Source organism: Lissotriton helveticus, chromosome 5_1 (assembly GCF_964261635.1).
Source record: "Lissotriton helveticus chromosome 5_1, aLisHel1.1, whole genome shotgun sequence".
In the NCBI taxonomy this organism is placed as follows: Eukaryota; Metazoa; Chordata; class Amphibia; order Caudata; family Salamandridae; genus Lissotriton; species Lissotriton helveticus.
The window spans coordinates 253,504,436-253,524,094 of NC_136065.1; the positions used below are offsets into that span (position 1 = coordinate 253,504,436).

The window sequence follows — 19,659 nt, forward strand, 5'->3', positions numbered from 1 at the left end:
TCATGTGATTGAGATCTGTGTGTTCCCAGATATTAAGAAGACATCTCTTTGGTTCCGGTGGAACCTCCACAGCAGTAATTTGCGAGATTGTACTCTTAATTGCCCCCCAGTCACGTACAAACTCCGGACAGTGCCAGAGCGCATGCAGGAATGTGCTTGGTGTGCCGCATTGTCGTAGGCAGAGCAGTGTGTTCACCTTACCTTTTATGTGCAGAAGAGTTTGTGTCTAATAAGTGTGATGTACATTTTTTTATTGTATTAGCTCGAGTGTAGAAGATATTGCAACTTCTTTTGGGGACGCAACTGCCTCCTGCCACTCTGCTTCATCTAATTACCCCATTTCCGATTCCCATCTGACCTAAAGGGCTGTTGTAAGGTCCGGCTGATTATTAATTATTTTCCTGTAGCTTTGTGAGATGGCTTTTTTGCTCAAATGATCCGTCAGGGACTGTCCTCCAACGATGATGCCTCTACGAGTTGTGTGCCTGGTGTAATTAGTCCCATAAGGGCGTGCCTGATCTGCATATAACGGAATATTTCCGACTGGGCCAGTCCGTATGTGACCTGTAACTGGGCAAACAGGATTATTTCGCCTTTCTTCCACATATCACCCATGGGGATGGGGTTTTTGACCCTCCTCTGTAGGAGGAGCAAACAATATTTGATGCAGTCCGAAGTGCTCCCATAGATTTAGCTACTTTGGTGTCCTTTATCATCTTTTCTAACGTCTGGTCAACGTTAGGACCAAATAGGTGTTCCTTATCAGGATTTGTTAAGGATTGATTGTTGGACCTCAGGTTTAAACTCTGAAATCCTCAACTAAGCGTGTCTCCTGAGCAGGATGCTGGTTTAACCTCTCTGTCTGCGGCGTCTGCAGCATTTAGAGCACATCGTATAGAGGAATTAGAAATGAGCTTACCCTCATTTACTAAGTCCTTTGCTTTAGCCTTATGCTCATCTGGCAGATATTGGAGCAATTGCTCCATTTCGTCCCAGTGTGCCCTGTCATACCTGGCTAAAAGGCCATGGGTATTTGCAATGCGCCAATGATTTGTTGCCTGAGCAGCTATGCGCTTGCCAGAAGAGTAAATTAGTTTGGACTCTTTATCTGGTGGAGGAGCATCTCTCTCCTGTTGTTTGAGAATTTGCTCGCTTACAAGCATTTGATACCACTAGGGAATTCAATGACAACAGTCCCTTGATAAAGTTGGGGTCTGTAGGAGAGGCCTTATGTTTTTTGTCCACTCTAGGAGTTAAGTGCTGGCTCTGACTAGATATTTAAAAATCTTATCAGCATGTCTCATAATGCCTTTAAACATTGGAAGTGATTGTGAGGACCTATGTCTGGATGCTAAGGTCTCAAACCAGAAATCTTCTTCTAGTAATACTTTGTGGAGCTCTACCCCATGGTTATGTGCAGCCCTGGCAATGAGTTCCTGGTGGGATGCATTGCTGTCTGGAGGAGATGGTTTGGCTGGGTAAAGGTCTGGATAAGTATCACCTGGGGAATCAACTGTGTAATCTGTCCATGGATCTATTAGGATATTCATCCCCCATCATCTACATCATCATCGTCATGATATGATTGTGGAGAATCCTGAGGTGTAATCTGTAAAGGATTCTCATGTGGAGATGGAGGTGCTGGAGGTCGAGATGATGGTAGATGAAAAGGACTTGTAGCTACAGATTTTTTCTTCAAGGGGATTTTTTAAGAAGTGTCCTCTTCTTGAAGCTTGCATTTCTGAGGTGGTTTAATGTGAATATGGCCAGTCTCTGGGTTAATATGTAGCCTCTTTTACTTCAGATCAGGTGCTAATGAAATAGTGTCCACTTTCGGATCCGAAGGGGTCTCCTTGTGTTTCGGAGCCGAGGTTTTTGGTGCCAGTGTTTTCGGTGCCGATAGAGGCTGTCCTTTCGGCGCGGAATGTTTCAGCTCCGAAGGTTGCTTGGGTTTCGGCACGGAGGATTTCGGCTCCAAGCCGGACTTGGGCTTGGAACCACAGGGTTTCGGGTCCGAGGAGGACTTTTGTCGACTCTGTACCGAGTCGGAAGGCTTGACTAGTGGTTTCGGTGCCGGGTCCGAAAGGCGGGGCGTTGGAAACGTCATCTCGGTGCCGACCTTGGCCAGATGGCAGAGATGGTGATTAAGCCTTGTGTTTTTCAAAACAGTTTGTGGGGGCAAGGGGTCTTTGGTACTCACGTCAGCTAGTCCCTGCGGCAGTTCTTCGGCGTCGAAGGAGTCACCTTACCTTGTGACCAGGAAAGACGTCTTTGAAGAAAAACACCTTGCAAACATCCAGACCCAACACTAGATGGCAGGAGTATGCAAAGCTTCTGTATCTACAGCACACATGCCTCGAACACCTATTAACCTAACTGCTCTGATGCCTAGAGAAAGGAGTTGTGACAAGCCACCCAGTTGAAGTCCTTCAATGGGAGCCATTGAGGGGCGCTTAAAGTGCCATTGGGAGACAAGAACCATAATAACATTACATTGCCCATTGCCTGACTAAGAAAACCTATCCGGTGTCCTGAACCAAGCGGCCTCTAAGTAGAACTTGCAATTCCAGCTAAAAATTCTTAACAGCACTGGAGGAACACAAACTATTTACAGAAGAGACAAAAAGCAGCAGATAGGCATGGAACCAGAGAGCTTCAGAGACGTACCAAAACATCTGCCCTGCTGGAAAGTGTATTAGTCATTTAACAAATGCAGGCCACTGTTCACTGTAGGTAAAATGTATTATTAAAGAGGCATAACGTGTGACTACATTATTGACCAGTTACACTATGCTGGTAGTCCAGTAAGATGCACTCTTATTTGGAAAAGAACTCCAGGTGATCAACTGGTATTTCAGCTGTACAGAATTTTTACTATGGTCGATTCTCGTGTTCTTCCAATGTGGAAATATTTGAGGTAAGAGGAAAGTACCCCTCACCAGGGTGTCTACCCCTTCCCTTGGCCACTCAGAAGGACAGCAGCATCTGACCAGAAGCATGTACTGAGGCACTCTTTGCTTCTGAACTATTGCAATCTATTACCTATCTCCTCCAAGCCTTAAAACCTCACAGAGTAGCTAGGTTCCGGCACCATGAGCTGAAGACAAAATGCTAGGGTGTAGATGGACCTTTAGCCTTTTCCAGGTTGCTAACTGCTTCCCAATTTAATTTATTTTAGTGCTGCAAAGGCAACCTCGAAGACTTACCCATAACCAATCAGAGGTGTCACACCATGAGAAAGAACAGAATGGGCAATATGGAATCTCCATATTAGTACATATATAGCACCTAATTCAGCAGAGGACACCCTACTAGACAGTGAAACAAGAACACAATACAACCTTTCAAAGCAGAGTCCAGAATCCAGACTTTGCTTTACCTTCCAAATGATTTGCTTGAAGCCTAATGTCCTGCTTGTATAGTTCAATCAGAAAGAAACAAAGGGTATCACCATCATGCACAGCAAACATACTCTGCTTCAGCCTGTGTAGACCCTCTTTTCATTTTTGAGAGTGAAGGAATCTACTACTCAGCTTGGAGAACTAACCCACCCATGTACCATTTGGATCAAGCTGGTGTCTGTGACCCCAGAATAAGTGTGGAAAAATGGTTAGGCAGTAAATGAGCGGATGCACGATTGGTCATATAATATGTGTAAACATTCAAGGCCAAGTACCAACATTTTTAATTAAATCCACTGTACGGACTGTACTACTAGAGGTCCAAAATCACCTAATCCACAGGTCTGAACGGAATCATAGGCAAATTTGGTTACAACAGTGTCCTCATCTGGTTCTGTCTAATGTTCAGTCTTGATGTCTGTGCTCAACACCAGACGCCACTGCAATTTCTTCTTCTGAAAATGATACAGCCTTGGGAGATCAAACATTTTAATAAAGTTCGTGTTGGGTATAAGTAAAGAAAAGGTGATGTTTGAGCTACTACCTGGTTGATTTCTTGTGTTTGTGAGCCTTGTAGTTATGCATCAGTAATGCGCTGCAATTCAAGTCAGTATGGTGGGGAAAAAAAACACCCCATCAAAATATACCTCACAAATTGTACTGTAGATTCAGAACATCAAGGAGGTTTAGGATTTCAATACTTTCATTTGTATTTTACTGCTGTGCTTCCTTTTTAGGTTGAGCCTTGGGGCAGCACGCACACGCTGCTCGCTCTGCGATGCATGCTGTATTGGAGTACACACTGGAAGCCCCTCCCACTCTCCGGCAATATTTGTCATTGGCTTGTGTCATTGTCCTTCGTAAATCCTGGCTTCTGATTCGTAAATAGGCTTGTTAGTCCCTCCTTGGTACCGCCATGTCAGCATTTGTTACCTCCAATAAAGTTTGGACCTTTTACTTGGCTTTTTACACGGTCTGCGTTATAAGTGGGTGAGCACCATTTTGTTTATTCACTAATGGGAACAATGGCGGCTGCTTTTTAGGTCTCGCTGAGAGCCTATAGCAGTCAGTTCAGCCGACTTCAGCCGACAAGGACTGGAGACAGGAGCTGGCCACGCGCACCACGCGCAGCATTGAAACAGCATGGCAGAGTCGGATTACGACGCGCGCCTTAGGATTTGGTCGCGAGGCGCGCGTCAGCTTCTTAAGTTTCATTTTCCTTTTCACCTCAGAGACCCGGGGAGTTGTGGACGAGCGTCGGTGCCCGCGGAGGAACCAGGACGAGGAACCAGGACGAGCAGCAACGGAGACGACGGAAGCGCTGGAGGAAGGAGTAATGCTTGTTTTTGCTGGGAAAAAAGCAGTGGTGTGGCTTTCCAGAGGTTTCCACCAAATCCTGTCATACTGTCGGCAGGCAGGTGAGTCTGCGTTATGTCCGAGAAAACTAGGCCTCACCATGCTTCCATGGGCTTTTGGGCCGAGACAACGCGCCAATTCTCTCTACTTTTGTTGCTTCATAAAAATAATATCCACGTCCTCTGCTCTCACAAATTATTTCAGTGCGGGGATGGATTCTGGCAGTCGGCTTCGGGCCTTCTTACGAGCGCGCCTGGCATTGGTGCTTATTTCCTTTTATGATGAAATCCTCGCGCTAGTTTAAATTTGCAGCCCCCAGCTATTTCTCCTGAGGCAAAAAGGTCACGGGGTTCTTGGCACCGTTCCCCCAGGCCTTTTTGCGTAAAAGCTGTCTTCTTCCTGCAATGCTTCCAATTAGCCGCATCCCAGGCCAATTTAATCCAAACAGAATGAGAACAGCGACGTGCGTTAAAAAATCAAAAAAATTGAGAATATTCTGGAAGGGGTCAGTTTGTCTTTGGGGAGGCAGCCTTACGGCACACAAAGGACACTCATGGTGACTTCCGTGCACTTTCACATATAGGCATACATATATTTTAATTGTATCTAACAGAGCGAGCCTTCGGGACTCTTATTAATTGATTGAAAAAACTGTATTTCGATTTCAAGGATCCTAAAACAATCGTTTAGTAATAGACGCCGCGGAGATGGGGTATGCCGGGTCTTCACTTCCGTTTCATCTCCACTGCTTTTATAGTCTACCAGGCGTACAGTACCATAACCTCAAATTGTTGCGCCAGTGGCGTAGCTAGCCCTCTGGCCGCCTGTGGCGGCCCCTGTGTTTGTTGCCCTGTGGCGGCTGCAGTGAAGTGCGGGAGGGTGGTTCTGGCAAGCGGGAGGAGGCCACCACCCCCAAAACTCATGCCGTCCATGGTGGACCGCATCCCCCGAGCTATGCCGCTGTGTTGCGGCCAAATTCGTAGTGTAGCCAGTGGGTCTTTGATCTGGTGCAAGGAAGGAAATGGTCCTAGAGCTGCTGTTTGAATGATAAAATATAGGAATAGTCAGGGTTTAGTGTTGCCATCAGGCCTCGGACCCCGTTGCGCCTGCACCTGCTGCAACAATGAAAGCTTTGCCTACGCCCCTGTTCATCTCAGTTTCATCTCTGTCTTCCCTGTACCACTTCTATTTCGTTACAACTTCAGTGTGCGCTTCTTCGCAGCCATGCTTTTAGGGCAACTTTTCTGGGCGCGCAGGGCCCATCTGTTATTAAAAAATGCTTTAAGTGCAACAGAAAACTTCTACCAGGGCCGTAATGTCATTGCGTTCAGGGGCCTTACATGTTATCACGTGCTGTAGCATTATATTAAGCTACTGATCAACAGTGCCTACTCCTGCGTATTAATTTTGCGAGGGGGGACAGTGTTACGACTACAGTGTGCGCTCCTTCACCACCATGCTTTTGTTGGAATTAGCTTTAAACTGGGATGTAATGTTATTGTGTACAGGAGGCTTACATAAAGGCGCTGTCACGATGTTTACACGCACTTAACTGACCTTGCGTTCCTGGCTTCCATTTACGCTTACAATGTATATGTAACAGAGCACTGAACAACTTTGCGAGGTGGGACGAGGTTACGATTAAAACTGTTGAAATTAGCTTTAAACTGGGATGTAATGTTATTGGCTACAGTAGTCTTACATTAAGCCGCTGTCACAATGTTTACACACACTTAACCGAGCAGTTAACAACTTTGCCAGGGGGGGACGGGGTTACGACTGCAGTGTGCGCTCCTTCGCCGCCATGCTTTTAGGGCAACTTTTATGGGCACGCAGGGCCTATCTGTTGTTAAACAGTACTTCCAATTCAACAGAAAACTTCTACCAGGGCCCTTATGTTATCGCGTTCACTGGCCTTACATGCTATCACATGCTGTGGCATTATATTAAGCTACTGTTGAACACTGGCTACTCCTGCGTATCAACTTTGCGAGGGTCATAGTGTTAGAGTTTGCATTCTCTGGGCCCGGTATAACAGGAGGAGGGCATGTTCTCCATTGTTAAAGTAAATTCTTGTGGGACTCACATTTGATCTTAAATGTGGTGCACAAACAACAGACTGGTCCGTACTTTTAAATGCGAGTGAGATTAACCGTAGGGAGAAACCACATGTAGATTTGACTCAAGCTGGTAGGTGTGTGTAAGCCTAATTTTATTTTCTGCTTCTGAAAACTGGTACTCAGTGTCACCAGGAGGGCTCCGAGATTCTGAAAACTGAGCTACACAATTTAATACCTCTGTGCGTTACTTTTATTCCTTCAACAAAGAGTGGTTTGTAATTGGGCTTTGTTGGTTAACAAAACAGTTTTTTAGGAGATACATTAGAAGTTATACCTGTCATTTTTTCCGTGCCTTTTTTTAGGTCTCGCCTGAGCCAGTGCTTTCTTTGCAAGCCCTTGTTTGCCCAGGAATGATCTGCTAATGTGCATTTCTCTGTAAATCTCTTGGTTCTGTTGCATGTTACCTCTGTTTCTTTACTATTGCATCATGCTTTGCTGATCGTGAATCATCGTCATGTTATTTATCTAAGGCACATTGATGAATACAAAAATCAACAAACATTTCACACACCCTCACTCACCCTCACACACCCTCACCCCCCTCCCCCCATCACCCTCACAACCCACTCACCCTCACCCCCCCACACACCCTCACCCCCTCACCCCATCACACCCTCACCCTCACACCCCCTCACCCTCACAAACCCACACCCTCACCACCCCACCCACTCCCCCTCAAACACCCTCACACCCCTCACCCCCACACCCTTGCACCCCTCACCCTCACACACCCCCACCCCCTCACTCCCCCTCACACTCACTCCCCCTCACCCTCACACCCCCTACGCACCCTCACACACCGTCACACCCCCACACCCTCACACACCCTCACCCTCACACCCCCTCACACCCTCTCACCCACCCTCACCCTCACCCTCACACACCCTCGCACACTCTCACTCACCCTCACACTCTCACCATCACACACCCTCACACCCCCTCACCCTCACACCCCCTCACCCTCACACCCCCTCACCACCTCACCCTCACACACCCTCACACCCTCTCACCCTCACACACACACTCACTCACCCTCACACCCTCACCCTCACACACCCTCACACCCCTCACCCTCACACACCCTCACCCTCACACCCCCTCACTCACACACCCTCACACCCTCACCCTCACACCCCCTCACCCTCACTTACCCTCACTCACCCTCACACATGCTCACACAACCTCACCAGCATAGCGTAACAAAGCATAGCATAATAAAACATAGCATAGTTTAACAAAAAAAGCATAGGATAGCAAAACAAAACATAGCATAACAAAACAAAACATAGCATAGCAAAACACAAAAGCATAGCATAACATAACACAACATAGCATAGCATAATATAACACAACAAAGCATAGCGTAGCATAGCATAACAAAACATAGCATAACAAAACAAAGCATAGCATAACATAAAGCAAAACAAAACAAAACATAGCATAGTATAACCAAAATTAGCATAGCATAACAAAACACAACAAAACATAGCAGAACAAAGCAAAACATAACAAAGCATAGCATAACATAAAGCATAGCATAACAAAACATAGCAAAACACAACAAAACATAGCAAAGCATAACAAAACACAACATAGCATAACAAAACAAAGCTTAGCATAGCATAACAAAACATTGCATAACAAAGCATAGCATAGCATAACAAAACATAGCATAGCAAAACAAAACATAGCATAACAAAACATAGCATAGCAAAACAAAGCATAGCATAATAAAACAAAACATATCATAGCATAACAAAACATAGCATAGCTTAACAAAGCATAGCATAGCATAACAAAACAAAGCATAAGATAGCAAAAGTAAACATAGCATAACAAAAGAAAGCATAGGATAGCAAAACAAAACATAGCATAACAAAACTTAGCATAACATAAAAAAACATAGCATAACAAAACACAACACATAGCAAAACACAACAAAACATAGCATAGCAAACAAAACATATAATAGCATAGCAAAACATAGCATACCAAACACAACAAAACATAGCATAGCATAACAAAACATAGCATAGCAAAACAAAGCATAACATAATAAAACACAGCAAAACAAAGCATAGCAAAAAATAGCATAACAAAACATAGCATAGCATAACAAAACATAGCATAGCATAACAAATCAAAGCATAGGATAGCAAAACATAGTATAGCATGACAAAACAAAACATAGCATAGCAAAACAAAACATAGCATAGCATACAGCATCACTCCGCACCACAACAGCATCACTCAGGGGCACCAAAACATCACTATGCGCTACCACAGCATCACTGAAGGCCGCAGCATCACTCGCTCGCCATCACAACATCACTCAGCGTCACCACAGCATCAATCTGTGCAACCATTCAACAACACCAGGTTTACGTGTTCTCTCAATGTTTCAAGCTTTATTACAAATGTAACAAAAAGATGTTAATATTTCACTTCTGTTCTTGGATTTTCGTCACAATAAAATACACTGAACATAATCTTCACAAAAGTTATTTACAAAACTTTAAGCTAGTGCCATTATAAATTACAATAACTTTAATTTAAGTATTAATTATTTAAAAAAATTCAAAGCCATTGTTATTTGTAATATCAATACATGTAAGTCACGTAAATACAATAGATATTGCATTACAAATGCTATAGGTGTCACATTTGCGAAAGTTATAACTATTGGCATTGTAAATGACAAAACTATTAATTTCGCTATTTTCAAAAACAAAACATAAATAAAAAATTTGTCATTAACAATACCAATAGCTCAAACTTTCCTAATGCGAGACGTATTGCATTGCAAATGCTTGTTTTCTATTTGCAGCACGCCAACACAGGACAATAGTGGCGCTTTTCGTAAAGAGCGCTATGCTGCTCTAACTGTAAAAGTGGCTGCCCTCTAACCCCACAGCTCTCACGACACAATGGCGACGTTCTTTCACCTTTTTTTTAATTTTTTATAAATTTGCATGCTGAGCGTGGTGTTCGCTTTAGCGACACTGCATTCAGTTTAATTTTTTTTAAAACTCAAATGTGGAGAGTGCCGTCTGCTTCAGGGACACCACGCTCTGTTTCATTTTTTTTTTTAAATTACTTTAAAGGTGAGTGTGGTGCCCACTTCCGGGATACCGTGCTCTACAATACAATAGATCTTGCGTTTGCCAAAGTTTGATCTATTGGGATTGTAAATAACAGTTCCTTTTATTATTATAAAAGGCATTGCCATATACAATGCCAATAACTCAAAATCTCGCAATTGCGAGACCTATTGCATTGTAAATGCTGGTTTACTTATGCTCTCTTTTTACATTACCTGCCATTTCTGAAAGTAACATGCAACAACACCCTTGTTAGTGGGAAAATGTAATGTTAAATATAGAAAAGTAAATAAAATTAAATTAAAACCCAAAGAAGTCAACTGTAAAGCCGTACAAAACTATTTCAATGTTGGTTTCCTGTCAACATTATTAATTTGTTTATTACAGACACTCTGCCCAATGAGCAGGTAATATAAATACACATTTTGAAAGAATGTTCCATTAACCAGCCAAAAAGAGAGACAAACAAAGGGATCTATGTAGGATGTCAGAGAATGCAATTAATAAATATACACTCCAAATCAGACAGGTAAAAACCTGGCTATCCAAAGCACAGAGCTGAATGCATCTCCTTGACCTCAATGCAAGAACTTACCAAAAGGATGCTCTCCCAGGCCATCCAGCGGATGGGCAGCACGGCCCTACCCTGTATCCGATAGTAGTCTCCACTGTACAGGTTCCGACTCATTCCAAAATCGGCAATTTTGATAGTGTAACTGTTGCCCACCAGGCAGTTCCTCGTGGCTAGATCTCGATGTACAAAGTTCAGCGACGCTAAATACTTCATGCCGGACGCGATCTGTGTGCTCATGTGCAAGAGGTTCTGGTAGCTAAAAGAAGAAAGGATCTGCATTAAGTATTCAATCATGTTCTGTACAAGGCTTTGGCACTAGCATTATTGGATTTTACACTGTTGTGGGTGTTTCATTAGAGAATGATGGGAAGGTGCACTTGCACACTGGTCTTACTATTGCAGACAGATAGCAGAAGCCCCATAGAGAGCAAGTAATGACAAACAGATCTCTTTTGGTACCGAGTTCCTTGGATTTGTCCATTGGCCACTACATTGCTTAAGCCAAGATATATGAGGGCACATTTCTAGCTAGTACATGTCGAAACCAGATAGGTCTCTTCCTTTGATACATATAGAGTGTCCGTTCTGTAGCCCAACTCACCTGACCGATGGGATGTTGTTAGCAGCTGTGAATTTACTCCGGATCTCCCGCTGAGACAGGAACTGATTGAGGTCTCCGTTCTCCATGTACTCGGTGATCATGCACAGAGGGTCATCCTGGATGCAGACCCCCAGTAGCCGGATGATGTTAGGGTCTTTGAGCCGGGACATGATCTTGATTTCCTTTAGGAAATCATTCCTGAGAAGATGGAACAATGACAAACATTGGTCAGCGCAGGTTGGAAACCTTTCAGAAAGGTTTTGATCCTAATCCACACAAACCTAGAGCTTCACTTCAACTGAGGACAAGCAAGCCCCTCTAGATTGCTGCTTCCCACATTTTGTGGTTCCAAATTGCATCCCATGTTCATGATAACTTAGCATCAGCCATTGCTGCTAGTAGACAATTTCATGCCGGAGTTACCAGTTATCGGGGCTATTGGAATTACAAGTTTAGGTTTCTCATAGGGAGATTTTGGAGAATTCTGCATGATATTCTCCAAACAATCCCTGTGATTTCCACACCTCTGGAATTACCAGAATCCCCAGAAATGGTAAGCGGGGTTGGGGAAATGACAGCGATTTTTACAGGCTACTCATAAGGACAGCCAACATGTTTTTCTGCCCACCCCCCCTCAAGTCTCAATTTACATCCACTCAGAGATTAATTGTATTGGAATCCTAGCACAATGCATATATGCCCAGACTGAAGTGTAAGATAATGTAGACTGTAAGAAAATAAACAGCTCGCTGTCCCCATATGACCGAAGACTACTGTTTGGTTACCTAGATTTACTCTCTGAAAGCCATATCAACACACAGGCGGCAACACAGAGACCAATAGTTATGCAAAATTCTTTCTGGTGAGTGAGTGGAAGGAAGCCAGCCAATTGCAAACTGAAACTCTTCCCAACCATACGGCTCATTTTAAAGTTCAATGCAGCTGAGATCAAAAGCAGCTTCATTAATGCAGTCAAGGACAAACACTGCTGTTTGCATTCCTGGGAGAAGTAAAGAAAGTCTCAAACATTCACCCCAGGCATGGAGGTACAGACAAGCCCCGGGAGCATGCTGCAGAGAAGAGTGTGCTTATGATGTACTTGGCATACTCTTATCTCTAAGGGAAAAAACAACCAATCACAGCGGAACGTAGGACGCTGACCATGGATTTTCTAAAAGGCAACTTTCACCACAAACATGACCTGCAAAAGACTTAGACATCATGCCAAACCTTAAGCAAAATCCAGTAGGCACTCTGGACAGACATTGCCACCATGCTCCAGTAAATAACATCTTCAGCTATAAACAGAGTTCTTCAGCGGGTCCTTCAGCAATTCAATGTGCTGTACTGCAGATTCCTGTAAGCTCCCCTCCAATGCTACTGGCACACTTACAAAAATACAGAGGGAAAGCAGCAACAGAACATGGATAATGGCAGAGAAGCTAAACGTCTCCTTCCTCTATTATTCAGAATGAATGGAGGAAAGGGTCCCCAAGCCACCAGCCTTCACCTCTAAATAACTTTGATGCCCAATATGAGTTGCTTGATCATTACGTGTCAATTTATTTTCCTGCAAGTAAAATATAAGAACGATAAACGTGGCTCAGCTTCAATACTTCGGAGTAAACCAGTATCCATATGTGTAAACCAAGTTGTATAACCAAAAAGTGATTAAACCAGAACCTTGGACTGAACACACTGAGCCACAAACTTTGTAGATGGAGCAAAATATGGGGACAAAAACCACTGGGACACTATCAGGATACAAAATATCAGTAGTCGGGCACAACCTAAATGCAACCAATTGACTGTCGCCTTCTGTCTACTATTTGATCAAATGTTGCTTTCCTGTTGACCCCAAAAGTATCAATTCACAATAAATTTCCAAGTTGGGAAGAAAATTCAGAATGTTAATATTGAGAATAACGTTGTAGCAAATTCATGTTGGGATAACATAAGTCCCTCTACATTGAACAGAGGTACGGGAACTGAATAGTGAGCAGAAATGTTAACGTGTGTAATTATTTTTCATCACAATGAGGGGCTTGTAAATACCTAAGTGCACTAGTGTTTTTTCGTGTCTCATGTCTACTTCCAAAGCAAATGTGAAAGGAGAACAACAATACTTGAAGACAGTATCTTTCAAAGCCTCTCTTCCAGACACAGTTTTCGTTACACTTTAGTTTACCTATAGACAAACTTTAGTTTTCGGATAGGTGACCTCATCTGCAACATCTTTGGCATTAGGGCCTTGCGTGGCTCTGCAGCTCAGGCATCCAGCTCTCTTTTGCGACACAGTTCAGCCAGGGAACGACTGCAAACCTAAATACATCCTTAAAAACCTAGTCCTAAATTGCAGAAGACTGCGACTAGAATGGGTCAAGTGGGCAAAGTTAGGTCATGGCAGACAACCCTTATCTGAGAGTAGTTTCCTAGCTTGTGGCCTACTGGGGAAGAGCCAGAGTGGGAGTATGTCCAGTTGGGGCTAAGTAATGGAGCAGGATTCACAATGAAACAGTTCCATGTACCATGGTTAGCCAATGCTCGGAGAGTGCCATGAAAGTGCATGAATATAAACAGTTAATACTCAGGACCTGGGCCAGGACACTGTACTCGTATTCATGCACAAGGCTGCTAAGCGCTACTCCATTCACAATCGGTGACATTACCTGGCTGTTTTCGTGACATCTGATCTGAGCATTTTTACTGCCACCAAATCAGGCTGGTGGGCAAACTCGCTATCTGCAAGCTCCAGAAATTCTTGCAGACCTTCGGCTTCACACAAGTGCACCTGGAACAAGAGGATACATGCCAGTGAGAGATATTAGTACAAGCAACTCACGCCAGGTCAACTTTTGGCCAACACTACATGCACTTTTCTGACAAGTAGCTCCCTCCCAATTCTGCCATTATCAACATCTGACTTGGGTCACATAGGATCTAACATGCAGATGTATTCGAGCATAAGAAGTCTCTATTAAAGGCCAGTCAAAAGGAGCCTGTTTAATTGTGCATTCATAAGGACCTTGTGTGAGAGATAAGTGCAGATTGTTTTGTGTAAAAGGGGCTACAGCAGCCCCACCATAGCTCGAGTCCAACATTAGATGCGATGGGGGCGTGGTCTGGACGCGGAGTCAAAACCAGACTTGGAAAAAAGTTTCAAACCAGACACCTCTCCATTCCCGTCTCTTTCTTTCCAATCTGTCTGTCTTTTTCGTTCTCTTTTTGCATACTGTGCTTTCTGCCATAAACCCTGGGGACCGAGGCAGTGATAGTCGACCTTCAAAAACTGGCCTCCAATGGCTCCAGCCTCGTGGAGAATTGTCCCATGGAATAAATAAGGAATCTGGCCCTGGTGGGGGTGGCTGGATGATATACAATACTTTCTATTTGTTCAGGGTCTGAATCGTGGTGGGGGTGGCTGGATGATATATAATAATTTCTATTCGTTCAGGCACTGAATCGTCGTGCAACAAGCTGCCTCACGACAAAAAGGCCACAAGCAGTTCTATTGTCAAAGGTTGTGAAAGTGCAAGTATCCCTTTCAACATATTAAATAACAATCAAAATGAAGATACCTAGCTGGAAAGCTAGATGAGACAAAAACTTACCTAAAAAATGTTGTGCACTCCTCTGTTTATTTTGTCCCTATTTCATAAGTTAAGAACAGGGTAACTAAAGGTTTACGTAACTAATGGATTCCTATGGCAGCCTGGAGGTGCTTACATTTTAGTTATCTTTTTAATAATATGAGCTGCACTGTGTTTAGGGTGTACTAGTGGAATGGAGGGATGCCTACAGTGTTTGGTGGAGTAGATATTCCTCATTGCTGCTTCCGGGCCAGCATTTTTCAACAACTAATAAAAAAGTAATCTGGAATTTCATCCTTTAGACCAATAGTTTCAAATAAGATAGTTTGGGTGTCATGCACATCCATATTCAGGCGCAAACTCTAGATTGTGCTGGCACTCTAACTGCACACCATAGGGTTTTTGCCTGCACAAATTACAGCAGAAAAAAATCAATGCACATTTTGTTGACAAACACTGCACATTCCGACTGTGCGCACACATTAAAGGCAAAATACTAAACATTTTTGTGTTACTTCTCCTATCAGAAACTTAAAAACCAGAATGGTGTGGTAATTGTGAACCTGCTACATACTATGGTATTGAGAACTGCAAGTGCGGTAATATCAAACCAAATGTATGTGTGCCATTCTCACACCCACAATCGAGAATTACCCCTGCCCTGGTGAATTTAAGCATAGGGGATGAATGTCTGAATTTAGAGATTCACAAGAGGAGACCCCACCTGAATTCTCATAATCTATTCTAGGTTAAAGTGTCTTCTAAAGTGTGAAAAGCCCTCCCTCAGTTTCTCCGCTTGCTACTGGAACATCACTTCTGATGCTGGATGCAAAATTTCTCACATCCGAAAGGTTCCTAAACTTCAGTACCGCTCTTTGTGGTGGATAGTCTTCCTAACTGCAAATACCTCACCTTTAAAATATCCAGAAGTGCCAGACTGGATGTGAACAGTTTTCGCAGCAGTGCTCCAATGTGCAGGCAGGTGGCACTGTACAACTTTGCAGTGAGTCCATTCCGTCCATGAAGTAATGGAGCGCAGTCACATACTGGCGCCACCCCTGCGCGCTGACAACAGTTTCTTTCTTGACTCTGTCTGCGCATTTGAACGCGCAACACAAAACCAATCAGAGGCACCAGTGTACTGATCACTAATTGTGGACCTTTTTAGATGAGAAACACAAAAAGAGAGAAGACCAGGTACAGGGTGGTGTGCTATCTTGAATGGTGTGCGGTAATCACACGGGTGCAAGTGTGAAAAAAAGGGGGTATTATTGAGTCTTGCTGGGCTAAAGAAATCCCATCAGACCACCCATTGTGGCGGCATATCATCATATAGGGGTTGGTAGTCGCCCCATACACCGCCTAAACCATCAAGTGGCGGTGCAGAAATGGAAAGCGGCACATTTAGCCTACAGTCGAGCTAAAAATATGATATATAAAAAGTGCAGTGCTATAAGAAAAAGTGCTTGCTAAAATTGGCTACCTAGACTAAAGGAATTGCTTGTGAGAGTTAGTGTAGGTGTCAAGATTAAAAAACACGCCTGGTAGTGAGTGAGTAAAACTACATTATGGCGCTGTGCAGAGTGGTCGACTAGTTTCAGCTAGAAGGAGTATTACTCCAGCTTTCATCAGGACCTTAAAAAGGATAGGCTACTGCAACACAATGTTGGGGGTGTATACACATGTAAAAGAGAATTGATTTAATCAATATCATGCAATATACTTAAGAAAATCTTGTCGCCCCCTCAAAACTTGGAACCCCTGTGTTCACTGACGACGGGAAAGAAATCGTCTTCCCAGCTTTGTGTGGGTGAAGACCTCACCTCGCCCGGCAACCGCTCGGGAAATTGAGGCCCCGCTCTATCCGTCGGTACCCAACGCTGAGACCGAGCGGAAGGGGAGGCCTTGAGGGTTGAGGCAGAGGCAAGGCAAAGAACGATGGGAGGTAAATGATTTACCTGACATGAACAAATTTCACAACTTTAGTTCAAAAGGTCACCCTGGTCCTCTACGCCAGTTTATCTGGGAAAGGTGGTGCACGATGGTTGTATCTACAGAGCTTTGAGCTCATTCGCATGATGAGTTGAAGTATTCATGACAAAAACCTTGCTAAAGCTGAAGATATAGTTAGCAGCTGTGCATCGGTTCGAAAGGATTACACATGAGGAAAGTCAGGCCCAAATTGAGATCTCATTGTGGCATCAAAATCAGTTTTGGGGAAAACGTGGGTTAAATCTTTTATAAACCTCATCACAACAGGTGATGGAAACAAAGTCAGCTTGTGCGGCAAAAGGAGAAAAGTTGAAAGGACCGAAAAATAAACTTTAATTTTGCCCTCAACAAGTGCCTGCTGGGCCAAAGACAAAACAAACGATAAAACATCCAACAATTTGGCCTGCCACCAGTCTATATTGCAGGTTCCACAGCACGCCACTGCCCAGTATAAATAGGCTTTGTAGAAGGACACATCAAAGCAAGGATAACATCCATAACCTCTGGAAGCAGGTCAAATGCAGTTAACTACTGCGGCGCAATCAGCACGCATGGCCGGTTAGACTGGGCAACCAGTATGGAGAACCTTACCCCATTGCTGAGACGGAAGATCCTCCAGAAGCGGTAGTTTCATCTAAGGACAGATGCTCAAGCCCAGACGTTCTGGGTACCACACTCTCCTAGCCCCATCCAGAGCAACTAGGATGACTTGGATCAATTATACCTGATCTTCTTCAGAACTTGGCAGGAGAGGCAGAAATGTGTAAAGTAGCCTCATCTTCCACTCTAGACGGAATGTGTCTCCCAGAGAGAGCCTTCTTGAAAACTCCAGCGTGCAAATGTTTTGATCTTCTGCATTGTTGACAGTGGTGAAAAGATGTAGCCAAGATTTCCCTCACTATTGGAAGATGTCCTGTGCCACCTCAATGTGTAATAATTATTCATCATCAGTCAGGCACAGCCTTGCTGAGCTCCCCCGCCCTGGCAATTAAATATCCCACCAGGTGGTACACAAACAGTAAGATGCATTAATTCTCTAGCCAACTCCATAAGTAAAGAACCTCTTGGGACAGGATCCAGGACCTTACTCTGCTCTGCTTGTTTTAACACCACATGGTGAGTTGGTGTTCATGAGAACCTGTACCAACCTGCCCTTAATGGATAGCAGCAAGTTGTTCAACACCAAGCAAATGACCAATAACTCTACAGATTGATGTGGAGTCCGGCTTCCACAGGAGACTAGAGTTCTCTGATCTCCACCTCTTTCACCTGACCCTTCCACACAACCCCACAAAGATGCATGCATCACCGCTATCAGCTCCAGGTGGGGTAGGGTCAGGGGTCTACCACCGACAATTGCAATCAAGCAGCCAGCACTACAGATCTGTTGCAGTCTCCTCTAAAATCTCAATGGAATATGAGAGAGTACCCTGGTGCTGGGCCCACTGAGACTTCAGATTCCACTGCACAGCCTGCATATAGATACAAAGAAGCCTCAAACCACCCCCACTGAGACACAGGATTAAGGCTGACACATCCGATCTCAATTGTTTTGGAGTCGTCAAGATGGAAGGAAGTCAATGTACACCTGCGGCCTTTAACATAGAAGAACAGAGAGTGCGCGAGACTGCTGAAAATGTGATCTACACAGCAATATAGAAAATATATTATGTTCATGATGACTTCAGCAAATGTCTAACTGAAACATAAGCTATGGAATAAACTTAGGGCAGAGAATATACAGTGATGTGCTACTAGCCTCCATTGTCATAGACCCACCTTGAAAATTATCTCATGGTCCTAAAATGGCTGGCATCCCCTGAATAAGGAGATACGTTATGTCATGCTGAAACAGGGAGAAGCGTTAAAACCCATGTGTACGCAACTGCAGATGAAAGTAATAAGTTAAACTGAGGTACACCATGAAATAAGCGCCTGACTGATTGATGTAGCTGTTAATTTTGTTTTCAGGTTCTGAAGAATTAGTTCTTTGATCTCCTCAAGAGAGGGAGGTTATTCCAAATGCTAGAAGCCAGCATCCAAACGATTTGCTTCCCAATGATGCGAGGTTGAATTTAGAAAACACAAGTTTATGTAAAAGTATAAAATTATTGTTGGCCATGACTTAGTAACAGGAAAGCATTAGTTAACCTTGCACTTGCAAAATATCAAGAGCAATGCGATTACATGTAGGGTTGTTTAGTTTCACTTGTTTTTTAAAGTAAAGTAACATTTTCCCCGTTAGTGCATTTCCAAGCACATATTTGGGCTTGTGGCCACCTACCTCTCCAAACTGCCCTTCTCCCAGCTTCTCCTTCAGCCGCAGGTGCTGCCGGGGGAACTCTCCAACTGTTATGTCCTTCTTGGTGAGTGAGTCAACAGTGAGGGCAGGCACGGCGTACATGTTGTTGCCAGTGGCTCCCTGTAGGTTCACAATGTCAGTCTCAGCATAGTGTGGCACGTTGTTCTGGAAACCCTGATGTGGTGTGGACTGGGTGAGATCAGGCTCAGCATAGTCCCCGCTGCAAGCTATGAAAAGAATAAGAAAAGAATGAGCGAGGAAGAACAGATCAGCAGGTTATTGCATAAGCCAGCACACAATTGTTATAAAGACAAGGCAAAGCATCCTTCATGCATAGAACAAGATCTTGCTTTTCACGAGACATGACTAATAACACCAGATCAAAACAATAAGCAAATATATTTCGGTAATGCTCTTTCTGGTGACTATTCCATCTAACCGCATATTCTTCATCAAAGAATATTCCATAGGAACCAGACTGGATCTGGAAACTTTTTTCAGCAATGCTCCTGGGCAAGACTAGGTTAAGCTATGCAGATCATTTTGGAAATGGCAGAGTGGGGCCACATATAAGTGTCACTCCTAAGCTCTGACATCAGTTTCTGGCTTATTTCATTCCACA

General features: G+C 43.8%; 1 protein-coding gene across 2 annotated transcripts in view; it reads right to left on the bottom strand.

Annotated features, from left to right (window-relative positions):
- Positions 1-19,659, bottom strand: part of LOC144754406 (discoidin domain-containing receptor 2-like) — a 436,005-nt gene that overhangs the window by 15,896 nt on the left and 400,450 nt on the right. For both annotated transcript variants that reach the window (XM_078642135.1, XM_078642136.1), the window contains exons 14-17: positions 19,020-19,264; positions 13,823-13,944; positions 11,154-11,351; positions 10,574-10,808 (exon numbers count right to left, since the gene is read on the bottom strand). In XM_078642135.1, coding sequence (XP_078498261.1) covers positions 10,574-10,808; positions 11,154-11,351; positions 13,823-13,944; positions 19,020-19,264 — 800 coding nt within the window. The remainder of the gene's footprint in view (positions 1-10,573; positions 10,809-11,153; positions 11,352-13,822; positions 13,945-19,019; positions 19,265-19,659) is intronic.